Source organism: Lucilia sericata, unplaced genomic scaffold (genome assembly GCF_015586225.1).
Source record: "Lucilia sericata isolate MDLA Ls3-8-SP2 unplaced genomic scaffold, ASM1558622v1 Contig000119F_arrow, whole genome shotgun sequence".
Lineage (NCBI taxonomy): Eukaryota > Metazoa > Arthropoda > Insecta > Diptera > Calliphoridae > Lucilia > Lucilia sericata.
Genome location: NW_023994151.1, coordinates 14,936 through 40,000, shown reverse-complemented (window position 1 = coordinate 40,000; position 25,065 = coordinate 14,936). Strand labels below are relative to the sequence as shown.

Here is a 25,065-nt window from a genome sequence, read left to right as displayed (position 1 = left end):
CAAAGTAAATAAACTTAGTTTTGTTTAAATTTTATTCAAAATGTATAAAAAAACAACCGTTCATTTTCTATTATCGACAAGGAGTACAACAATTTCTCTTAATTTTAGATTATTTAAATATTAATCACATGATAAAAACAGATGTAAAACGCATCTGTCAAAAATATACAACAATTGTCACAAAATCACGTTTTTAAAAAAGTTGTCACAGTTAATAATTTTTTTTTATATATATCTTATAATTACTTTTTAAAACAATTCTTAATATATTATTTCTCAAGTCTGCAGTTTATAAAGTTGAATTATTGATTTTCTTTTTTATCTAAACTATGGAAAATTTACTTAATAAATATATTGTGTAACTATTTTGTTAAAAATTTTCTTAGTTGCCTATCAAATACCGGTGTTTCATAAATCAATTATCAATTATTGTTTGTTGTAATAGAACAATTAGTCAATAAAAAAATACATAAGAAAATTAAATGTTTTATAATAATAATTCTGATAATTAATTTTTAATTTTATACAAATGTCTAGAGAAATTATAAAACAACGTAGAGAATTGTGTATTTTATTTAATAAATAATTAAATAAAACTTGTGTAATTTTTTTAATTTAATTTAAATTTTATAACACTATAACTAAATAGCAACAACAATTATAAAGTGTTTGAGAGAAAATAACAATAAAAAATACGTTAGAATGTTAGAAGGGAAATTATACAATTTTGTTGATAATCTAACGGAAATTGGTTAAAATGTATATAGACTATAGTCTAGTCTATACTCTAGTCTATAGTCTAGTCTATAGTCTAGTCTATAGTCTAGTCTATAGTCTAGTCTATAGTCTAGTCTATAGTCTAGTCTATAGTCTAGTCTATAGTCTAGTCTATAGTCTAGTCTATAGTCTAGTCTATAGTCTAGTCTATAGTCTAGTCTATAGTCTAGTCTATAGTCTAGTCTATAGTCTAGTCTATAGTCTAGTCTATAGTCTAGTCTATAGTCTAGTCTATAGTCTAGTCTATAGTCTAGTCTATAGTCTAGTCTATAGTCTAGTCTATAGTCTAGTCTATAGTCTAGTCTATAGTCTAGTCTATAGTCTAGTCTATAGTCTAGTCTATAGTCTAGTCTATAGTCTAGTCTATAGTCTAGTCTATAGTCTAGTCTATAGTCTAGTCTATAGTCTAGTCTATAGTCTAGTCTATAGTCTAGTCTATAGTCTAGTCTACTATAGTCTAGTCTATAGTCTAGTCTATAGTCTAGTCTTATAGTCTAGTCTATTAGTCTAGTCTATAGTCTAGTCTATAGTCTAGTCTATAGTCTAGTCTATAAAGTCTAGTCTATAGTCTAGTCTATAGTCTAGTCTATAGTCTAGTCTAGTCTAGTTCTATAGTCTAGTCTATAGTCTAGTCTATAGTCTAGTCTATAGTCTAGTCTATAGTCTAGTCTATAGTCTAGTCTATAGTCTAGTCTATAGTCCTAGTCTATAGTATAGTCTAGTCTATAGTCTAGTCTATAGTCTAGTCTATAGTCTAGTCTATAGTCTAGTCTATAGTCTAGTCTATAGTCTAGTCTATAGTCTAGTCTATAGTCTAGTCTATAGTCTAGTCTATAGTCTAGTCTATAGTCTAGTCTATAGTCTAGTCTATAGTCTAGTCTATAGTCTAGTCTATAGTCTAGTCTATAGTCTAGTCTATAGTCTAGTCTATAGTCTAGTCTATAGTCTAGTCTATAGTCTAGTCTATAGTCTAGTCTATAGTCTAGTCTATAGTCTAGTCTATAGTCTAGTCTATAGTCTAGTCTATAGTCTAGTCTATAGTCTAGTCTATAGTCTAGTCTATAGTCTAGTCTATAGTCTAGTCTATAGTCTAGTCTATAGTCTAGTCTATAGTCTAGTCTATAGTCTAGTCTATAGCCTAGTCTATAGTCTAGTCTATAGTCTAGTCTATAGTCTAGTCTGTAGTCTAGTCTAATCTATAGTCTAATCTATAGTCTAGTCTATAGGCTAGTTTATAGTCTAGTCTATGGGCTAGTTTATAGTCTAGTCTATGGGCTAGTCTATAGGATAGTCTATAGTCAAGTTAATCATCTAATATGTACTCTAGTCTAAAATCTGATCTAGTCTAGTATATATTGAGCCTATAGCGTAATCTAAAGATTGAACTACAACATAATCTGTAGTCTAGTACATAGCCTAGCCTATAGTTCACCATATAATCTACTTCATAGTCTAGTTCTATTCAGTCTAGATTACGTTTTAGTTTATTTATCAGAAACATTCTGCCACCAATTTCGCACTATCGTTTGCTTTAAGTTTATGTATTTATTACCTTTTTTTAACAATTTATAAAATTTTTTTAAAAACCATTCTTATACATTTATCATTTAACTGTTACGCTCCTCAGCTTAATCGCTTCTGTGTTCTTATAAAACATCTATTTCTGTTTTCCCATCTCATTTCTTCCATCTTGCCTAAATGTCTGTGTTTCATATTTTTCTGTTTAACTTTTTCCAAATTCTTGTATTTTTTTATTTTCTATTTTTTAAAATTTTTATTTTTCCCTTCTTTTTTTTTAATTTGAAATCCTTGATCTTTCACCAACAACTATCACACAAAACGAAAACGAATTGGTTTAAAATATAAATTTCAAAACAAAAAAATTCCATAATAAAGATGATGCAAACAACACCAACAACAACAGTAATGATAATAATACCACTGATACTAAAAGCACCTCATTCATGTTACTGACCAATTCCACCTCAAGCAAATTGTTAAAAACCTCATCAAGCTCATCTTTGTCGCCACCAATACGAATGGCAACAGATGACGAAGAACCAGAAGATGTCACAATGGTGAAACCTAAAACAGCAGCTGAGACTGCGGCGACGGATGGTGGTAATACGGCCACATTTACTTTGATAGGTAGAAATGGTGAAATTATAGGAAATGCTGCTGCCAGCAAACAAATGTTGTTGACCAATGGCATTCGCATAGCGGCTCCCACAGCCACTATAGGCCAAGTAACGCAGCAGCCGGCCACAACACATGTGTCCCTGTCCAAGGCCATTAATATACCTTTTAATAATAAAAATATACCTCTCATAACCGGGTTTCCCTATCAATTAACTCCAACATCCTCGTCGTCGTCAACGTCTCAGCAAGCACAACAACAAACCGCCAATAGTTGTATAGTTTTAACCAATCGCCCAAAAACTTTTATACCCTTGACACCGCCACCCATGTCGAGTAGAAAATTTGTTGAACCCACACAATCACGTATACGAAGTTTCTCACTATCCTCCCATAAATTTTCAGCCAATAATCAGCATCATCAGTTGCACAATGGCAACAACAGCAACAGTATGATGGTCGATGAAATACCACCAACGCAACAGCATCATCCTAGTTTCGGTACAAATTCATCGTCCAGTCAACACTCGACCTCCAGCCAACACTCACCGCCCCGTCATGTGTCGTCCTCGTTGGGAGCCTCATCGGCTGGCAGTCATTATATGCATATGCTTAATGCTGGACAGCAGTCAGCGGTAGGAGCCGGTTCAAATCATGTAACACATGCTACGCCTAGAAGGCGTACCATTAGTTCCACAAGTAATGGGTAAGTTTTGATAGGATCTATTAATGTTGTAACTATAGTTTTAATTTTTGTTTTCCTTAATCGTATTTTCAGGGCTGGTACCCGTGAAGTTCATAATAAATTAGAAAAGAATCGTCGTGCCCATTTAAAAGAATGCTATGAAGCATTAAAAAATCAATTATCATTGAAAGATGAAGATCGCAGAAAAACCTCCAATTTAGCTATATTGGGTGAAGCTTTAAAATGTGTCCAAGTAAGTAGAATGATATTTTTTAGTTTATTAAGATTTGAATTAAGGAAAAGTTAAAGAAGATCCTCTATACGTTATTTTGTAATATTCCCAATTATCTGTAGTTGTATAGTATAATCTATAATACAGTGTAGTCCATAAAAAAGTCCTAGATTTAAACTATACTCTATCCTATAGTGTAGCATATAGTCTAGCATATGGTCTAGTCTATAGTCTAGTCTATAGTCTAGTCTATAGTCTAGTCTATAGTCTAGTCTATAGTCTAGTCTATAGTCTAGTCTATAGTCTAGTCTATAGTCTAGTCTATAGTCTAGTCTATAGTCTAGTCTATAGTCTAGTCTATAGTCTAGTCTAAAGTCTAGTCTAGTCCATAGTCTAGTCTATAGTCTAGTCCATAGTCTAGTCTATAGTCTAGTCTAAAGTCTAGTCTATAGTCTAGTCTATAGTCTAGTCTAAAGTCTAGTCTATAGTCTAGTCTATAGTCTAGTCTATAGTCTAGTCTATAGTCTAGTCTATAGTCTAGTCTATAGTCTAGTCTATAGTCTAGTCTATAGTCTAGTCTATAGTCTAGTCTATAGTCTAGTCTATAGTCTAGTCTATAGTCTAGTCTATAGTCTAGTCTATAGTCTAGTCTATAGTCTAGTCTATAGTCTAGTCTATAGTCTAGTCTATAGTCTAGTCTATAGTCTAGTCTATAGTCTAGTCTATAGTCTAGTCTATAGTCTAGTCTATAGTCTAGTCTATAGTCTAGTCTATAGTCTAGTCTATAGTCTAGTCTATAGTCTAGTCTATGGTCTAGTCTATAGTCTAGTCTATAGTCTAGTCTATAGTCTAGTCTATAGTCTAGTCTATAATCTAGTCTATAGTCTAGTCTATAGTCTAGTCTATAGTCTAGTCTATAGTCTAGTCTATAGCCTAGTCTATAGTCTAGTCTAGTCTAGTCTATAGCCTAGTCTATAGTCTAGTCTATAGTCTAGTCTATAGTCTAGTCTATAGTCTAGTCTATAGTCTAGTCTATAGTCTAGTCTATAGTCTAGTCTATGGTCTAGTCTATAGTCTAGTCTATAGTCTAGTCTATAGTCTAGTCTATAGTCTAGTCTATAATCTAGTCTATAGTCTAGTCTATAATCTAGTCTATAGTCTAGTCTATAGTCTAGTCTATAGTCTAGTCTATAATCTAGTCTATAGTCTAGTCTATAGTCTAGTCTATAGTCTAGTCTATAGTATAGTCTATAGTCTAGTCTATAGTATAGTCTATAGTATAGTCTGTAGTCTATTACATTGAGTCTAGTCTAGAGTCGAGTCTATTTCCCTTAGTCCAAATAAAAAATTCGTTTATTTGTTTTTTTTTTTATAAAAAAAATCTCTAAATTAATTTTCCTTTCAGACTTCCCAAAAACGTGCTCAAGAACTGGAAGCTGAATGGGAACATTTAGCAAATGAGAAAATCAATTTACAAAAACGTATTGTTAGCTTAAAGCGTGAACTTGGTCCAAAGTATGAACAAATGTTTTCGGGATTGGGTATTTTTCCTGATATCGAAATTGGTAGCATTCCAAATGAGAGAGGTAAGTAGTAAATATATGCTTATGATCTGACCCAGTTAATCTTATGTATTATTAAAATTGTTCTCTTAGTTGTACCCAAAAATGTTCTTCTATAAGAGAAAGAAAAATTCAAGTAAAAAAAGGTCAACTAAACTGTTTTTCATATCTTGCTTAAATGTATGTTTTCCTTAACCTCCTCTTTTTTCGTATTATTAATATGGGTTTTTCCTTTTTCCTTCAAAACTCAAAATTATAATTTTTAATTTCACTTTTTACGCAAACAATCGACTACAGAAACAACAGCCTTATACGAAAAAAAAGAAACAAAACAAAAACTGCTGTTTCGTACTTAGTATTTGTGTGATTTGTCTCCAGCAGCAGCTGCAACAGCAGCAGCAGCAGCAGAAATTCATTAAATATCTTATAGTATATATTGAGTATAAACACAACACCAACTACGACAAAGTGTTAGAGAATAAATTTTAGAATTTTATTCAAATTTCGTACGACTTTATTTTTATAAAGTAGACCAAGTATTGAATATTATTTTGCGCCATATTTTAGCATAATATTTTTTAAGTTTGTATTGCGGTGTTGCATTTAATTGTAAAGTTATTCTCTAGTACGACGAGTATTCAAGTTTTGCATTTCAAAACGAGATCTCTGTATAAAGTTTCGAAATATTAGAGAAAAAGCATGCTGATATTTTAAATAAGATGCATTTTTGTAGAAAATACTACTACAACATACGACAATAATAAAATTCATAGAAGAAAACAAAAACAGCAAAAATAGTTGAGAACAAATTTTGGAGGAGTTCATTAAGAATTTGATTGTTTGCTATAAAGTGAATATAAATTAAAGGATCCCCTTTATGGGTTAATTTTTAAAATTTAATTAACTTTATTTGAATACTAACGCTTTAAACTCTAGATTACTAACAGCATCTAAAGTGACAATTGTATAAACGCACGATTACCTTGCAAGTATAGGGTATCGCGTGAAAAAGGACACATCAATGCAAATCATCAATTTATTTATTAATGCTAAAATGACCCATAAATTATTTAGCAAAAAATCAAATGCCCACAATAGCTCATAGATATACTACTGCCTTGTGTTTATGATAATTTTGATTTATTTTGATACGTTAATAATATTACTGCTCTACTGTGTTTTTTTTTTTTTTTCAATAAAAATGTGCGAGGATTTTATGCAAACAAAATCAGTCTTTACAGATAAAATGCTGAAAACTAATTATAATTCTTTACATTCAATTAGAAAGTTTGTTCTAAAATATTCCAAAAATATATTTAAAGAACAAAAGTAACGGTAACTAAATCTACTTAGATTGAAAATGACGTAAAATTTAGAAACAATTTCATAACGTTGGCGATTGAAAATATCATTGAAAGTTAAGGTAAACAAATCCAGAGGAAGTTACAACAGAAAATGGAGAATAAAATTGACAACATGCTAAATTGTGGACCAGACCAGAGATTAATTAGGCTATAAAACAGACAGGGAACTGAATATTTACATATATAGGTCAGACAAGATTATAAACTAAAATATAGACTAGAACTATAGAATAGACTATACACTAGACTTTGGACTAGGACTATAAACTAAATTATAGACTAGACTGTAGACTAGACTATAGACAGACTGCAGACTAGACTGTAGACTAGACTATAGACTAGACTATAGGCTAGACTAGACTATAGAAGACTATATACAAGACTATAGAAGTTTATATACTAGACTATAGACTAGACTATAGACTAGACTATATACTAGACTATATACTATACTATAGACTAGACTATAGACTAGACTATAAACTGGACTATAGACTAAACTATACTATAGACTGGACTATAGACTAGACTATATACTAGACTATAGACTAGACTATAGTCTAGACTATAGACTACACTATTGGCTAGACTATATACTATACTATATACTAGACTATATACTAGACTATGTACTATAGACTAGACTATAGACTAGACTATAGACTAGACTATAGACTAGACTATAGACTAGACTATAGACTAGACTATAGACTAGACTATAGACTAGACTATAGACTAGACTATAGACTAGACTATAGACTAGACTATAGACTAGACTATAGACTAGACTATAGACTAGACTATAGACTAGACTATAGACTAGACTATAGACTAGACTATAGACTAGATTATAGACTATACTATAGACTAGACTATAGGCTAGACTATAGACTAGACTATAGACTAGACTATAGACTAGACTATAGACTAGACTATAGACTAGACTAGACTAGACTATAGACTAGACTATAGACTAGACTATAGACTAGACTATAGACTAGACTATAGACTAGACTATAGACTAGACTATAGACTAGACTATAGACTAGACTATAGACTAGACTATAGACTAGACTATAGACTATACTATATACTAGACTATAGACTATACTATATACTAGACTATATACTAGACTATATACTAGACTATGTACTAGACTATATACTAATTATAGACTAGACTATAAATTAGACTGTAGACTACACTATAGACAAGACTATAGACTAGACTATTGACTAGTCTATAGTCTAGTCTATAGTCTAGTCTATAGTCTAGTCTAGTCTATAGTCTAGTCTATAGTCTACTATAGACTAGACTATAGACTAGACTATAGACTAGACTATAGACTAGACTATAGACTAGACTATAGACTAGACTATAGACTAGACTATAGACTAGACTATAGACTAGACTATAGACTAGACTATAGACTAGACTATAGACTAGACTATAGACTAGACTATAGACTAGACTATAGACTAGACTATAGACTAGACTATAGACTAGACTAGACTAGACTAGACTATAGACTAGACTATAGACTAGACTATAGACTAGACTATAGACTAGACTATAGACTAGACTATAGACTAGACTATAGACTAGACTATAGACTAGACTATAGACTAGACTATAGACTAGACTATAGACTAGACTATAGACTAGACTATAGACTAGACTATAGACTAGACTATAGACTAGACTATAGACTAGACTATAGACTAGACTATAGACTAGACTATAGACTAGACTATAGACTAGACTATAGACTAGACTATAGACTAGACTATAGACTAGACTATAGACTAGACTATAGACTAGACTATAGACTAGACTATAGACTAGACTATAGACTAGACTATAGACTAGACTATAGACTAGACTATAGACTAGACTTAGACTAACTATAGACTAGACTATAGACTAGACTATAGACTAGACTATAGACTAGACTATAGACTAGACTATAGACTAGACTATAGACTAGACTATAGACTATACTATAGACTAGACTATAGACTAGACTTAGACTAGACTATAGACTAGACTATAGACTAGACTATAGACTAGACTATAGACTAGACTATAGACTAGAACTATAGACTAGACTATAGACTAGGACTATAGACTAGACTATAGACTAGACTATAGACTAGCCTATAGACTAGACTATAGACCTAGACATAGACTAGACTATAGACTAGACTATAGACTAGACTATAGACTAGACTATAGACTAGACTATAGACTAGACTATAGACTAGACTATAGACTAACTATAGACTAGACTATAGACTAGACTATAGACTAGACTATAGACTAGACTATAGACTAGACTATAGACTAGACTATAGACTAGACTATAGACTAGACTATAGACTAGACTATAGACTAGACTATAGACTAGACTATAGACTAGACTATAGACTAGACTATAGACTTAGACTATTGACTAGACTATAGACTAGACTATAGACTTAGACTATTGACTAGACTATAGACTATTGACTAGACTATAGACTAGACTATAGACTAGACTATATACTAGACTATATACTAGACTATATATTAGATTTCAGACTAGACTGTAGACTAAACTATGTATTACATATTAGATTATAGATTACACTATAGGCTAGACTATAGACAAGTCTAATGAATGGACTATATACTAGTAAATAGACTAGAGAATAGTATCTGGATATTTGTATCTCAAAAAATGTTCCTTTAAAAACTTTAGAAGCTATTATTCTAACCTAAAAATATTAAATCTAATTTAATTTCTTTAAAATTTCTTATTCCTTTTTTTCAGAAACAATAAATGATACACATTCACTCTCATCTGGACGTGGCAGTACATTGTACAGTTCATCTAGTTCGCTATCTAGTGGCGGCAGTAATGGCAGCAGCAGTGGTGGCAGTGGCAGCAATACAATGTCATCACCAGTTGGTGCTGGTGTAAGTAGTAAAAATCAAATGCATAATACAATTATGATGATGAAAGAAATTGAGTGTTAGCATGTAACTATTCCTGAACATACAACTAGGAATGAAAGTGTATATAGATTTATTAGGAATCAATTGTTGAAGATGAAAATCAAACACATATTAAAAAGTTAACTGCCAACTAGAAGAAAATCTTTTCTATTTTATTATTATTGATATTTCTTTTGTTTTTTTATTTGAATTTTTGTTTATGTATTTTATTATTTTTTTGTTAAGTTTTTTTAACTCTTAATTTGTTTTACTTTTTTTATTTTCTACTCTATTTTTAATTAATTAATCAAAAATTAAATATACACTTCTATACGCCTAAACCAAACTACGATCTCATTTTAAACAAAAAAAACAAATTGCTTTAAAACGACAATTTCACTTTTTAAATTGCAAAATTATTACACACATACATACAACCAAATTCATACCAACACTCACTCAAAAACATATAAATGTTGAAATCAAAATCGAAAACAATTTTACCAAAAACTTTAAAAAATAATCTACAATTAATGGATAATTTGTAATGTTGTATAAATATTGTAATTGTTATAAATAGTTACAAACTGCAATGCCCACAACAATATCGCCTGTGATAAACAAAATCAACCACAACAGCAACAACAACAATATTAATTCTACATCACCAATATCAATTAATAGCAACAGTAATGTTGTCATCCAACAACAACAACAACAGCGTAAAAATCCCACAATTACCACCACCATACAAGCTGTAGCAATTCCTACTCAGGGTGGAGGCGGAGGAGGTGGCATTAACAGTCCACCAGCTGGTAGTCCTACGGCTCTTGTTACCTTCGGTAGCAGTCTACCATTATCATTGACAGCCAAAAATATATCAGCTACTGCTGTAACCCGTGGCTCACCCACACCCTCGACACCCTCACCGTCGCCGTCCTCTTCGAGTGGTGTCTCCTCGTCATCGTCATTGATCTCGTCATCACCTCCGATTAATGGGGTGATTAGTAATGGTCGCAATGTGACCGTTAACATTCCTAATGGTTTGAAATTGCAAGCAACTGCTGCTGTAGCCGGAGCTGGTCAAAATGGTGGTGGCGGCGGTGGTGGTGTCGGCAGCCTTATTGCTGGTGGAATTGGAAATGGTTCTACAGCCACAGCTGCCGCAACTATATTAGCTACTTCAGCACCCGCACAAGGAGTTAATAATACAAATAATGGTAAGTTTACAAAAACAAAAAAAAAAGAACTTAATATTTTTATCAAGTAGTTCTGCAAAGCAAAAGAAAATCTAACGATCAGATATCAGACTTAACTATAGTCTCGAAAAAAGGCTATACTAGAGCTTAAAATTTTTGGACTGGACTATAGGCTTATAGAATAGACTATAGAGTCTAGACTGTACTACTCTAGACTGTAAACTATATTATAGACTATAGACTAGACTATAGACTGCACTAGATTATAGATTGGACTATAGACTAGACTATAGACAAGACTAGACTAGCTATAGACTAGACTATAGACTAGACTATAGACTAGACTATAGACTAGACTATAGACTAGACTATAGACTAGACTATAGACTAGACTATAGACTAGACTATAGACTAGACTATAGACTAGACTATAGACTAGACTATAGACTAGACTATAGACTACTATAGACTAGACTATAGACTAGACTATAGACTAGACTATAGACTAGACTATAGACTAGACTATAGATTAGACTATAGACTAGACTATAGACTAGACTATAGAAGACTATAGACTAGACTATAGACTATAGACTAGACTACAGACTATAGACTAGACTATAGACTAGACTATAGACTAGACTATAGACTAGACTATAGACTAGACTATAGACTAGACTATAGACTAGACTATAGACTAGACTATAGACTAGACTATAGACTAGACTATAGACTAGACTATAGACTAGACTATAGACTAGACTATAGACTAGACTATAGACTAGACTATAGACTAGACTATAGACTAGACTATAGACTAGACTATACTAGACTAGACTACTATAGACTAGACTATAGACTAGACTATAGACTAGACTATAGACTAGACTATAGACTAGACTATAGACTAGACTATAGACTAGACTATAGACTAGACTATAGACTAGACTATAGACTAGACTATAGACTAGACTATAGACTAGACTATAGACTAGACTATAGACTAGACTATAGACTAGACTATAGACTAGACTATAGACTAGACTATAGACTAGACTATAGACTAGACTATAGACTAGACTATAGACTAGACTATAGACTAGACTATAGACTAGACTATAGACTAGACTATAGACTAGACTATAGACTAGACTATAGACTAGACTATAGACTAGACTATAGACTAGACTATAGACTAGACTATAGACTAGACTATAAACTAGACTATAGACTAGACTATAGACTAGACTATAAACTAGACTATAGACTAGACTATAGACTAGACTATAGACTAGACTATAGACTAGACTATAGACTAGACTATAGACTAGACTATAGACTAGACTATAGACTAGACTATAGACTAGACTATAGACTAGACTATAGACTAGACTATAGACTAGACTATAGACTAGACTATAGACTAGACTATAGACTAGACTATAGACTAGACTATAGACTAGACTATAGACTAGACTATAGACTAGACTATAGACTAGACTATAGACTAGACTATAGACTAGACTATAGACTAGACTATAGACTAGACTATAGACTAGACTATAGACTAGACTATAGACTAGACTATAGACTAGACTATAGACTAGACTATAGACTAGACTATAGACTAGACTATAGACTAGACTATAGACTAGACTATAGACTAGACTATAGACTAGACTATAGACTAGACTATAGACTAGACTATAGACTAGACTATAGACTAGACTATAGACTAGACTATAGACTAGACTATAGACTAGACTATAGACTAGACTATAGACTAGACTATAGACTAGACTATAGACTAGACTATAGACTAGACTATAGACTAGACTATAGACTAGACTATGACTATAGACTAGACTATAGACTAGACTATAGACTAGACTATAGACTAGACTATAAACTAGACTAGACTAGACTATGGACTAGACTATGGACTAGACTATAGACTAGACTATAGACTAGACTATAGGCTACACTATAGACTACACTATAGACTACACTATAGACTACACTATAGACTAGACTATAATCTAGACTATAGACTAGATTATGGACTTGTCTATAGACTAGAATATAATATAGACTATTATATAGCATTTACAATAGATTACAGACTAGACCATAGACTAAGACTAAACTATAGACTGGACTAGACTAGATTGGAGTATATATTGGACTATAAACTATACTATAGACTAAACTATACTATAGACTAGACTATAAATTGGACTAAAGACTAGACTATAGCCTAAACTATAATCCGGACTATGTACAGGAAAAAGAACTGGATGAATTCCTTCTTCATGTATAAAATTTGCATCATTAGTAGAAAAACCTCATTTTTTATATTAAGTTTATTTCTTTTTTTGTTTAATACTATTGGCATTTTTCTTTAACATTTTCTATTTTTTTTATTTCTGTTTATTTACATTTCTCCTAAAACACACACAAAACCCTCTCCAAACAAAACCCAATAGCAATAATGTTGCAAGCATTACGTGGTTGCCATTTGGTATAAAAACCAATTTGAACAAAACAAAACAATATTGGCCAAATTATGAAAATCTGAATATAAAATCACTTACAAAAGAAATCAAGAGGATTCAACAACGAACTTGCTATAGATTTAAAATTGCCACTTTTCAAATTAAATGTGGATGAAATAAAAAAAAAAAAACTAAATAAAATTACTACTAATTATATTATTAAAACGAAATAACACACATCATCATATCACCTACAAAATCCAAAACTAAATTAGCAAAGATATAAAAAACCAACCCCAACATGTCCTGTTTCTATCAGAAAAATATAAATTCAAAATCCTATAAAATTTTATAATTTGCTCCTCTATTAAAAAAAAAAATTAAACAAAATCTAAGCACCAACCTTTAAAGGCTGTAAAAATTTGAAAAATATAAACCATAAGCCACCTCCACCATTTCTTAATTTTCTTTTTATAAAAACCAAAAAACCATCAACCACCACCAAAAACCACCACAAAAAATTCAAATACCTTTTTACCACAAAATCATCAAATTTGTAAAAAAATAAATGTGAACAAAATGGCCTTTAAAATAAAACAAAATTTTACTCAATTCACAAAATTTGTATAAAAAAAACTTGTGAATAAATTTGAAAAAAATACCACAAAAAGAATCAACAACTTTTTTGTATATTTCTGCAGCAGTTTTGGGAAATCAACAACAACAACACAATGGCCGTAAGAAAAGTTTAACTTTAACGAACAACAACAACAATAGTTTGGTAGAAACAACAAAAAATAATCATCAACATCATCAGCAGCAACAACAACAGCATGCTAGTGAAGATGGTGAACAACCGGCAAAATTTTTAAAAGTATTCAATACAACAACTGCAACAAATGGCCATCACCATCATCAACAGCAGCAGCAACATGAAATGAAAAATCATGGTCAGAAATTTCTATTAACCAGCAATGGTGGCATATTACAAGGTGGAATTGGAGGAGGTGGTGGCAACAACAGCAACAACAATATTAATAATTTGGTTGGTTCTTCTACGATTGCAAATAAATCACTTACCAATGGTTCGACTTCAACGGCCTCATCTACAAATGAATTGTGTCGTTTGCCAGGTGGTGCTGAATTAAATATTTTACCCTCAAATGGTTTAAAACTCACCTCAGGAGGTGGAAATGGGCCCATGGCTACAGCATTTTATCATGCCAATGGCAAAATCACTTTTGTTAATGGACCACCGCCTACGCACCAACAACAGTATCATCATCATCATCATCAACAACAACAACAACATCAACACCCACCGTCGCCTTTGCCAAATTCAACTACTATCACTAGTAATGGTACAACAACACTAACTACTAATGGAATTTTGCTTAAAGGTATTCATTCATTTAATTCACATTAACACAATCACTTGTTTTAATTACATTTTCAAATTTCAAATCTAATTAATTGTGTTTCTTTTTTTTTAGATGCCACCAGTGTTACTCCACTGTTAGTATCGGCAGCATCATCACCATCCACAACAACTAGCGTTAATGGTTTGCATTTTGCTGGCAATTTTGCCCAATTATTAGCTGCTGCTAATACAACGGCTACAACTTGTACTACTAATAGCAACAATGTTTTGGTAAATGCAACAGCAGCAGCAGCCTCTACAACTGCCTCAATTGTGCCAATGGCAACAAATTTCCAAAATATTATGGAGTCGAAAATAAAAAATAATAATAAGGTAAGGAAAATTTAATTAAAAGAGGAAAACGTTTACTGTATACTAGATTTTAGACGATGGATTAGACTATTGACTATAGACTAGACCACAGACTAGACGAAAAACTAGACTATACTCTAGACAATGGAATACACAATAGACTAGACTTGACTAATAGAATATAGCCTAGACTATAGACTAAACTATAAACTATACTATAGACTAGACAATATACTAAATTATAAACTAGACTATGGGCTACATAGTCTAGTCTATAGACTATATAGACTAGTCTAGTCTATAGTCTAGTCTATAGTCTAGTCTATAGTCTAGTCTATAGTCTAGTCTATAGTCTAGTCTATAGTCTAGTCTATAGTCTAGTCTATAGTCTAGTCTATAGTCTAGTCTATAGTCTAGTCTATAGTCTAGTCTATAGTCTAGTCTATAGTCTAGTCTATAGTCTAGTCTATAGTCTAGTCTATAGTCTAGTCTATAGTCTAGTCTATAGTCTAGTCTATAGTCTAGTCTAGTCTATAGTCTAGTCTATAGTCTAGTCTATAGTCTAGTCTATAGTCTAGTCTATAGTCTAGTCTATAGTCTAGTCTATAGTCTAGTCTATAGTCTAGTCTATAGTCTAGTCTATAGTCTAGTCTATAGTCTAGTCTATAGTCTAGTCTATAGTCTAGTCTATAGTCTAGTCTATAGTCTAGTCTAGTCTATAGTCTATAGTCTAGTCTATAGTCTAGTCTATAGTCTAGTCTATAGTCTAGTCTATAGTCTAGTCTATAGTCTAGTCTATAGTCTAGTCTATAGTCTAGTCTATAGTCTAGTCTATAGTCTAGTCTATAGTCTAGTCTATAGTCTAGTCTATAGTCTAGTCTATAGTCTAGTCTATAGTCTAGTCTATAGTCTAGTCTATAGTCTAGTCTATAGTCTAGTCTATAGTCTAGTCTATAGTCTAGTCTATAGTCTAGTCTATAGTCTAGTCTATAGTCTAGTCTATAGTCTAGTCTATAGTCTAGTCTATAGTCTAGTCTATAGTCTAGTCTATAGTCTAGTCTATAGTCTAGTCTATAGTCTAGTCTATAGTCTAGTCTATAGTCTAGTCTATAGTCTAGTCTATAGTCTAGTCTATAGTCTAGTCTATAGTCTAGTCTATAGTCTAGTCTATAGTCTAGTCTATAGTCTAGTCTATAGTCTAGTCTATAGTCTAGTCTATAGTCTAGTCTATAGTCTAGTCTATAGTCTAGTCATATCTAGTCTATAGTCTAGTCTATAGTCTAGTCTATAGTCTAGTCTATAGTCTAGTCTATAGTCTAGTCTATAGTCTAGTCTATAGTCTAGTCTATAGTCTAGTCTATAGTCTAGTCTATAGTCTAGTCTATAGTCTAGTCTATAGTCTAGTCTATAGTCTAGTCTATAGTCTAGTCTATAGTCTAGTCTATAGTCTAGTCTATAGTCTAGTCTATAGTCTAGTCTATAGTCTAGTCTATAGTCTAGTCTATAGTCTAGTCTATAGTCTAGTCTATAGTCTAGTCTATAGTCTAGTCTATAGTCTAGTCTATAGTCTAGTCTATAGTCTAGTCTATAGTCTAGTCTATAGTCTAGTCTATAGTCTAGTCTATAGTCTAGTCTATGTCTAGTCTATAGTCTAGTCTATAGTATAGTCTATAGTATAGTCTATAGTCTAGTCTATAGTCTAGTCTATAGTCTGGTCTATAGTCTGGTCTATAGTCTGGTCTATAGTCTGGTCTATAGTCTGGTCTATAGTCTAGTCTATAGTCTAGTCTATAGTCTAGTCTATAGTTTAGTCTATAGTCTAGTCTATAGTCTATAGTTTAGTCTATAGTTTAGTCTATAGTCTAGTCTATAGTCTATAGTTTAGTCTATAGTTTAGTCTATAGTCTAGTCTATAGTCTAGTCTATAGTCTAGTCTATAGTCTAGTCTATAGTCTAGTCTATAGTCTAGTCTACAGTCTAGTCTATAGTCTAGTCTATAATCTAGTCTATAGTCTAGTCTATAGTCTAGTCTATAGTCTAGTCTATAGTCTAGTCTAGTCTAGTCTATAGTCTAGTCTATAGTCTAGTCTATAGTCTAGTCTATAGTCTAGTCTATAGTCTAGTCTATAGTCTATAGTCTAGTCTATAGTCTAGACTATAGTCTAGTCTTGTTCATTGTGACTCTACAATCTTAGAAACATATAAAGTATATTTTAAATAAAAAAGTACAACAACATTTTCTAATCTATTTCTTTCATTTCTCTTACAGTCCTCAATTATAACTTGGCGTTCTGGAGCTGCTACTACTAATTAAACTCGAAACATTGCAATGGAATATGGAAAATGGTTGTAATTAACAAAAAACAAGAAGGCCTCTTATTTATATATTTTGCCGCCAAAGCAATAATTACAAAAAATAACGACTAAAAAGCCTTCCAGAAAACTATACTCGTTTGTGTGCAAGAAAAGACAACAACAGCAGCAGCAGATAACAAGAAAATTAAAAATCAAAGAGTTACGACATCAAGTCGGAATATACTACTAACAAAGAAGATTGATAAAGTATATAAACAAATTAACAAAAAATGAAAATGCTCCCACCTTTGTCAAATAAACATGACACAAATCACACAAAAACAAATAAAACAAACCAACAAACAAACAAAAAAAAAAGAGAACAAACTGCAACGATTTAAATCTATATTTAATTTAAGATTAAATTTAAAAAAACAAAATCAAACAAACATCATTTTTTACACCAAGCAACAACAAACAACCACTTGTTCCCGTTACATTCAGTTACATCAACAATTCAACATATTTTCAAAAAACATTGTTTACTTTTACTTTAGGCAACGATGGATAGAAGAAACGCTACAATTATTGATTTGGTTTTGTTAGAAAAAAAGTCAGTTAGAGGAAAAATTAAAAATAAATTTAAAACAGTTCCGCCCATCATTAGCATCAACGATTTTGCAAAAAAAAACAAAATGAGGAGAATATTATAAAGAAAAGAAAAAAATAAAAACTAAATTACAGAAATATTAAGAAATATAATAATTTTGTCATAGATTTATATACACACACACACATACATACATATATAAAATTATAGAATGTTTTAATCATGAACAGATAAAGTAAATCCCGAGCTACCAAAATCCCTATAATAATAGTTATTTTAATTTTTTTGTTTTGTTACAATATTGTTGTCGTTTTGAAATCTTTCTTCTCTTTCTGTTTTAAATTTCCAACTTGTTTATTGAAAGTTTTCGAAATTGAATCTTTAAATTGGAGGATATGTTAAGTACTGGGTAAGGTTGCCAACAGTTTCGAAATGGTGAAAAGATAGCGGTATTGGTATTTAAACCTTTTTCGGTATTAGTATTTCGATTTGAAATAAATTAGGAAATAATTTTAGCAAATTTGTATACAGTGTTGTTTATTTGCATTCTAAAATAACTCAGGCCAACAAATTTTTAACCAAAGAATACTTTTCTAAAGGATTGAGCTGTTCTGGAATGGAATCTAGACATAGAATTTCTTTATCACATCAGATTTTGGAGATATTGTATCCTAAAAATATTGCCATATTTAAGACTTTATAACAGCTCGAAGTCATCTTTATTTGTTATGTCATCTGAAAGTCCAATCTGTAGACTTTGAAATAAAGGTTTAACCTTTGTTCTATAAGCTTCTCTATTGCCGATAGTTCTTTCCAGAGGAAAATCTATTCATATAACTAAGACTGAGCATGACACTGGTCCTATGAGCGAAGAATTGTAAAGAAAAAGTATCTTAGTACTATCGCTGAAAACCTCTAAACTATGGATTAGAGTAATCTATGGATTATGCTATTACTGGACTATGGGTGGACTAATATATGAACTAGTCTATTGACCAGACTATAGGCTAGTCTACGGAATAGTCTATTGACTACACTATGGAATAGTCTATTGACTTTATTGTCAAATCTATTGACTTGTCTATGGACTAGTCGATTGAATAGTTTATTATTTAATCGATTGACTATTGTATGGATTTGTCTATTGACGAGGCCATTGACTAATCTAGGAACAAGTCTATAGACTAATTTAGGGACTAGTTTATGGACAAGTCTATTGACTAGTCTATTATCTAGTCCACGGACATGTCTATGTCTATTGTCTAGTCTATGAACAAGTCTCTGGGATAGTCTATTAAATGGTCTATGGTTCGTCTATGAAATAGTCTATTGTCTTATCTATTCACTTGTACATATATGAACTAGTCTATGAACAAGTCTCTGGAACAGTATATTAAATGGTCTATGGCTGGTCTATTGTTTCATTCACATGTCTATCTATTGACTAGTCTATGATCTTCTCTGGGATAGTCTATTAAATGGTTTATGACTAGTCTATGGAATAGTCTATTGTCTAATCTATTCACATGTCTATGAACTAGTCTATTGACTAGCCTGTGGATTAATCCTACTTATTTTGTCTTCCATCTAGCAAATAGTTGTTGTAACAGTTTAAATGTTGCAGAAAGTTCCTTCACAGGGAGAAAACATTCAACTGACATCACATGGGCCTAGTTGACAGTAGTAAACAGAATTATCTTTTAATTGGGAAGACAAGATTACTGTAGATCTTTGTTTTGCATTCATTGCTGATAATTAGTTCTTGTGGAAAAAACTTTCTATCGAATATCTTTGACTGATGACGATTGCCATGAGTTAATTCAAACACATTAGGTTCTAATGCGAACTTGTCAAATGGAGGAACAAAATCATTCGTAACTGGTTCTGTGAAAGCGTTATACAGTCGATATTTGTCCTATAGAACGGTTTCCCCAAATTATCGCCATCGGAATTGAGTTCAAGGAAAACTTAAGAGAGCAAATGTAACAATCTTAGAATTAGTTGTTTTTCAATCATTTTTTCATTGAAACTGTCAAGATTGGAACTAGTTCTTAAATCGTGTTTTATTCAATTCAATTCAATTTTTGATTTGAAATTGTAGAACCCAGCAACCAAATTATACTTTTCTATAGGATTTAGCAGTGCTGAATCCGAATCTGGCCTCTGAATTTATCCATCACATAAGGTTTTCCAAATATCGTGGCATACAATTTTGGTCATTTTTGAGACACTTTAAAAGCTCAGAGATACCTTTATGTTTAAAATCTGTTATGACATCTGACAGTTCAATCTGTTGACTATAAAATAAAGGTTAAACCTCTGTTATAACTTCTTCTTTCTTCGAGATATCTAAACATAAGGTTTAAAACCACTATACATACCATATGGCCTGTGTAATTTAAGAGAATTTAAAGGATTTGATGTATTTTATAAAGAAAATTATTCAATTACTTTAGAAATCAGCTTTTTCTGGTTTAATTTAAATTCAAAAGCCCTAAAACAGTTGGAAATTTAAAACTTTTTATAAAATATTTTACAACTTTCAAACAGTAAATGATAAAATAGTAAAAATTTTAATTAAGTAATTACAACAAAACAATATTCTTTTAAATATTAAAAAAAAAAGATTTTTAATTTTATAAAATTTCAAAGAAAAATTTTGTTTAAACACAGTTGCGTAACAGAAACCACCAAAAACAAGGCAACGCTTTAGAAAAGTTATAAAAAAAATATACTAAATACTAAAAAAATAGTTACAATTCATCCCAAAGGACATTAAATCTTTACCCCCAAAAACCCCCAAATTAAAAAAATATTTATCCCTGCAAACATATACATAAAATTACAAATAAAAAAAAAACTAATTTTAGCCGAAAACCATAAAAAATACTAATTTTTATGTTATAAAACTAAAACAAGCAAAAAAAATCATAAAAATAATCAAAAAAGGAAAAAAACAAATATTACCGAAAATAAAATATATTATACTTACTACTACTATATACAAAAAACAACAAAAAAATAAGAAAATCATAGTGAGAAAATAAAACACAATATTAAGTTAAACAAGAAAAAAAAGAAAATAAAACTAAAACCGTTTTTTTAAGAACTCTTTTTCTAACCTAAAACCCAAATTTTCAGACTCCCAACACCACCACCTACTCCCTCCTTAAATCTGCTCCTTTTTCTCTCATTACTAAAGTAAAAAAAAAAAACAAAATCTGTGTGTAATAATTTAAGCAAAATTAAACTAAAATTTAAAAAAAAAATCTTAAAAATCCATAAAAAAATTTAAAAAAAAAAATCATTCTAAAAAACAAATTACAAAAAAAAGTGGAAATATAGTCAAGTTATATAAAGTATACATATACCTATAAATATATATATATATAAAAATAAATCTAATTATAAATGCAATTTGTATAAAATTAATATATAAATCTTAATCTAATCTAAATATAAATATTAGTTTATAATTATTAAAATATAAAAACAAATACTAAATTGAAAACATAATTTAAAGTATAAATAAAATAAAAAAAAACAAATAAAATATATTTAATATACATCTAATGTAATTGAATATATATATAAATTATAATAATTATTATAAATAATAATGTATTAATTGTATGTTTAAATGTGTAAATTAATTAATATTAAAAAAAAAAAACAAATTTAAAAAACAAAAAAAATTTAAAATAAATATTTGTAAAAAAAAAACAAACAAAATGTGTGAAAACAAGTTCTATTTTCTATACAAATGAGCAACAAAAAACAAACAATGAAAAGCAAAAAAAACAAAAACTTAACTTGGTATTCATTTTAACAAAAAAAAAAACTAAAAAGTTTTAAACTTTTGCAGAGTTGATTTTTCGGTTTTTTTCTGTATTATTTTCTTAATTTGAATTTTAGGTTTGTTTCAATATAATTTGGACTTGGTTTCTATTTTAAATATAATTTAGATTTCTTAAATCAGTTCATAGTTTTTTCATCTTAAACTTTCCTTCAAAGTTAACATATAAAAGGAAGCAATTTTTATTGTCCTTAATACTCTACTTCAGGTTACGATTACATATCTATTCGATCTCTACCAGGCTTGTGGGGTAATGATTACTCATAGTAATTCATTGCACGATCAATTACTATCACTTGTAATGTGTAATTGGGCAATAACTAATTTATAACCTAGGAGGATGTAATGCTTTGTAAATATCGGTTATAATGAACAAAAATATTGGATCCACATCTATCTGAGGATGTTTCAAACGACTAAAACTCACTTTTTGATTCGACTTAACGATGTCTGTCCGTCCGTCACCTATCTGAGGATATTAAAATTGACTCAAAATCACTTTCTGATCCAACTTAACAATGTCTGTCCGTCCATCAACTTTAACGAATGATATCTCAACAACTACAGCATATTTTACAACAATTCAAGAAGTAAATTCAGAGGAAAAATTGGAATGCATAAGTTGTTTTGTAAGTTGTTGTATTGTAATATCAAGCTTTGGGTAAAGATATCTCGAAAAAGAAAAAAGATTTGTTTTAAAGTTGACAGAATGGACTTTCAGATGTCATACAATATTTTAAAAATCTTTAGGACACGATATCACAAATCCCAGATGTGATGGAGCAGATATATTCGGATTCAGCGGTGGAGAAACTTTGGTCTCTGGGTTAAAAATTTGTTTGTCTGAGTTATTGACATTCAAGCCATTTTGTAAAGGTCAAGAAAAGTCTGATAATTACGAAAATCGGGAGTATCGTTTATTTAGATGTACATCAAATCCGAAGAAATACACCTAGGCCTCTATCGGGCCTGTTGTGAGCTCCTTTACCAGTGCCTCCGGTGAGAATCGAACCCATCACCTCCAGTCTAGAACACTAACACACTAACCACACTAGAACACTAACCACTAACCTTCCGGAGGCCACTTATTTAAACTTACATAAAACTGTGTAGAGTTGTTAATAGAACATTTAACATAATTATGAGCTTCAAAGCCGTATTAGCAAGATACATTTGTATATGGCAAGGTGAAATAATGGACAGATTTCAACCCTTTTTCAATAGGCTTCGACCTTGAAAATTTCTATCTGTAGCACATGGTTTACATGGACACACAGACGGACATAGTTTAATTGACTCAGATGATTCTGAGCCGATTGGTAAAACAGATGGTCTTGAAATGGAGAAATTCTGATGCCAAATTCGGATTCAGTATAAGCCTATAAAAAGTTGTTGGCTTGTAGAAATGTACTAATCAATCTACATTGATATCATCTAAAGGGCTTGATTTATTATTCAAAGAACTACGACAATATTCCAATACATTAAATGACTGATGTATTAAGTACTTGCCTAGTGGAAAGTATTTGGAAAATCGTCTAGATGTTCATTTGCTGCTATCATATAAGTCGGGCCTTTCGCCTTAAGGATATGCCATTTTAGACATCTAACACAATGGCATAATATTCGAAAGTCATTGTTGTATGTATAAAGAATACAGGTCACATTCGGAAATGCATCATTACACTGCATCTTATGATTAGTTTACGATACTGATGCACATTTAATGTCTAGACTTTAGATTACAAACTTATTGCAAGATCCACGCTTTCTAATCTCGTAATAGATTTCAAGTTAACAAAAGAAGTGGATAGCGCTAAAGAATTTCCATTCGAAGGGAGTGGATAGCGCCATATACAGAAAACTGCGTGAGCAAGGCAACGTCTTTTATACTTGTAATCTCGGCACTAGAAAGTATGGTGCTCTTGATGAAGTATGCCACGGTTTAACTATATCTATAGAGGATCGATATTCATAAGACATGCATTAAATACGTTAAAACCTCATGTTCGTTAGTTTCCCTATCAGATGTGAACTCTATCAGATTGTTCTACAGATATTTATAGAGATTCTGCACATTTTAGCGTATTTATAAAGTATATATGGGATATGAGTACATAGTTGTTCTGAGTTTGGGGTCGAGACATTATCATTATACCTTTTTCTTCCAAGAAGATCAGAAGAATATAGAAATGGGATGGTAAGGCTTGAGATATCATCATCTTACAAACGTCAGTATAAATGGAAATGATATTCTAGTATATCATTATGATCGTCGAAATAATTATAATCCAATAACGAAGAATTGAAGGAACAATTTTAGTTTAGTAGCCAATAGAATGGCAAATCCAATTGATGGTTATCACTCTCTGTAGGGCTTCAAATAAGCCTCCCTCTTTCCATTTGAACTTATATCTCCTAATTGCTTTTTCTTTTTAAAAAGTACCGTGAAAAAAGTTATATGGTAATCTTTAGTGGAATTCAAGGTAAGTTTTAGCTATGTATTAAATTTATAATTAAATTTATACTAATGTTAGCTTTTTGTCAGTAAGAAGTAACTTTTGTTCTCTGGACTAAAGTAATCGCAAAGATTTTAGGTAAAATTTTACAAAAAGAAAAGTCTATACGAAAATTTAATTCAACTATAACTTTATGCGATAGAACGAGAGCAAAAACTGAAAATGTTTCAGACCTTAGTAATGTATTTATATATATCTCAGTCTATTCCCTGAAAATTTTGAGTACATGATCCTTTTAGGTAATCCAGAAACTGCTCCCCTGTAAATCGCCTGTATTCTGCATTTCAATTGCTATCGAAATTTTCTCCGTTTGGCAACTTTGGTATTCTGTATTTCAATTCGACTCTCCGCCACATAAACCACAACAATTTACAAAAACGTAGATACGATCGTAACGCAGAGTAGACACATTCGTAAAGCATTGAAACGAAATGGAATTGCTTCTTCTTTTTCTTACGATTCAGTATTTTGTTGGAATATTTGAACGTAAACGAAATGTAGAATAGGGATGAATATTATATTGGACTATATGATCCGTTTAGAAGTCCTATGTAATTTAAAGGCATAAAACATAGTTATTGTTGCTTTGAAATCAACAAGGTCCACATAGCCTTCTTTATATAGGA

The 25,065-nt window shown here is 31.0% G+C and overlaps 1 protein-coding gene across 7 annotated transcripts in view; it reads left to right on the top strand.

Moving 5' to 3' along the window:
• Nucleotides 1–19,706, top strand: part of LOC119600718 (uncharacterized protein DDB_G0283357-like) — a 149,374-nt gene extending 129,668 nt beyond the window's left edge. For 3 of the 7 annotated variants that reach the window (XM_037951176.1, XM_037951177.1, XM_037951175.1), the window contains 8 exons: nt 2,674–3,619; nt 3,692–3,851; nt 5,236–5,416; nt 9,570–9,715; nt 10,314–10,953; nt 14,129–14,827; nt 14,921–15,180; nt 17,429–17,990. In XM_037951176.1, the coding sequence (XP_037807104.1) occupies nt 2,674–3,619; nt 3,692–3,851; nt 5,236–5,416; nt 9,570–9,715; nt 10,314–10,953; nt 14,129–14,827; nt 14,921–15,180; nt 17,429–17,473 (3,077 nt within the window). In that variant the 3' untranslated portion in view covers nt 17,474–17,990. Of the gene's footprint in view, nt 1–2,673; nt 3,620–3,691; nt 3,852–5,235; nt 5,417–9,569; nt 9,716–10,313; nt 10,954–14,128; nt 14,828–14,920; nt 15,181–17,428 lie in introns of all 7 variants that reach the window. The other 4 variants (XM_037951179.1, XM_037951174.1, XM_037951180.1 and 1 more) reach the window with 4 other exon arrangements.
• Nucleotides 19,707–25,065: the final 5,359 nt, after the last annotated feature.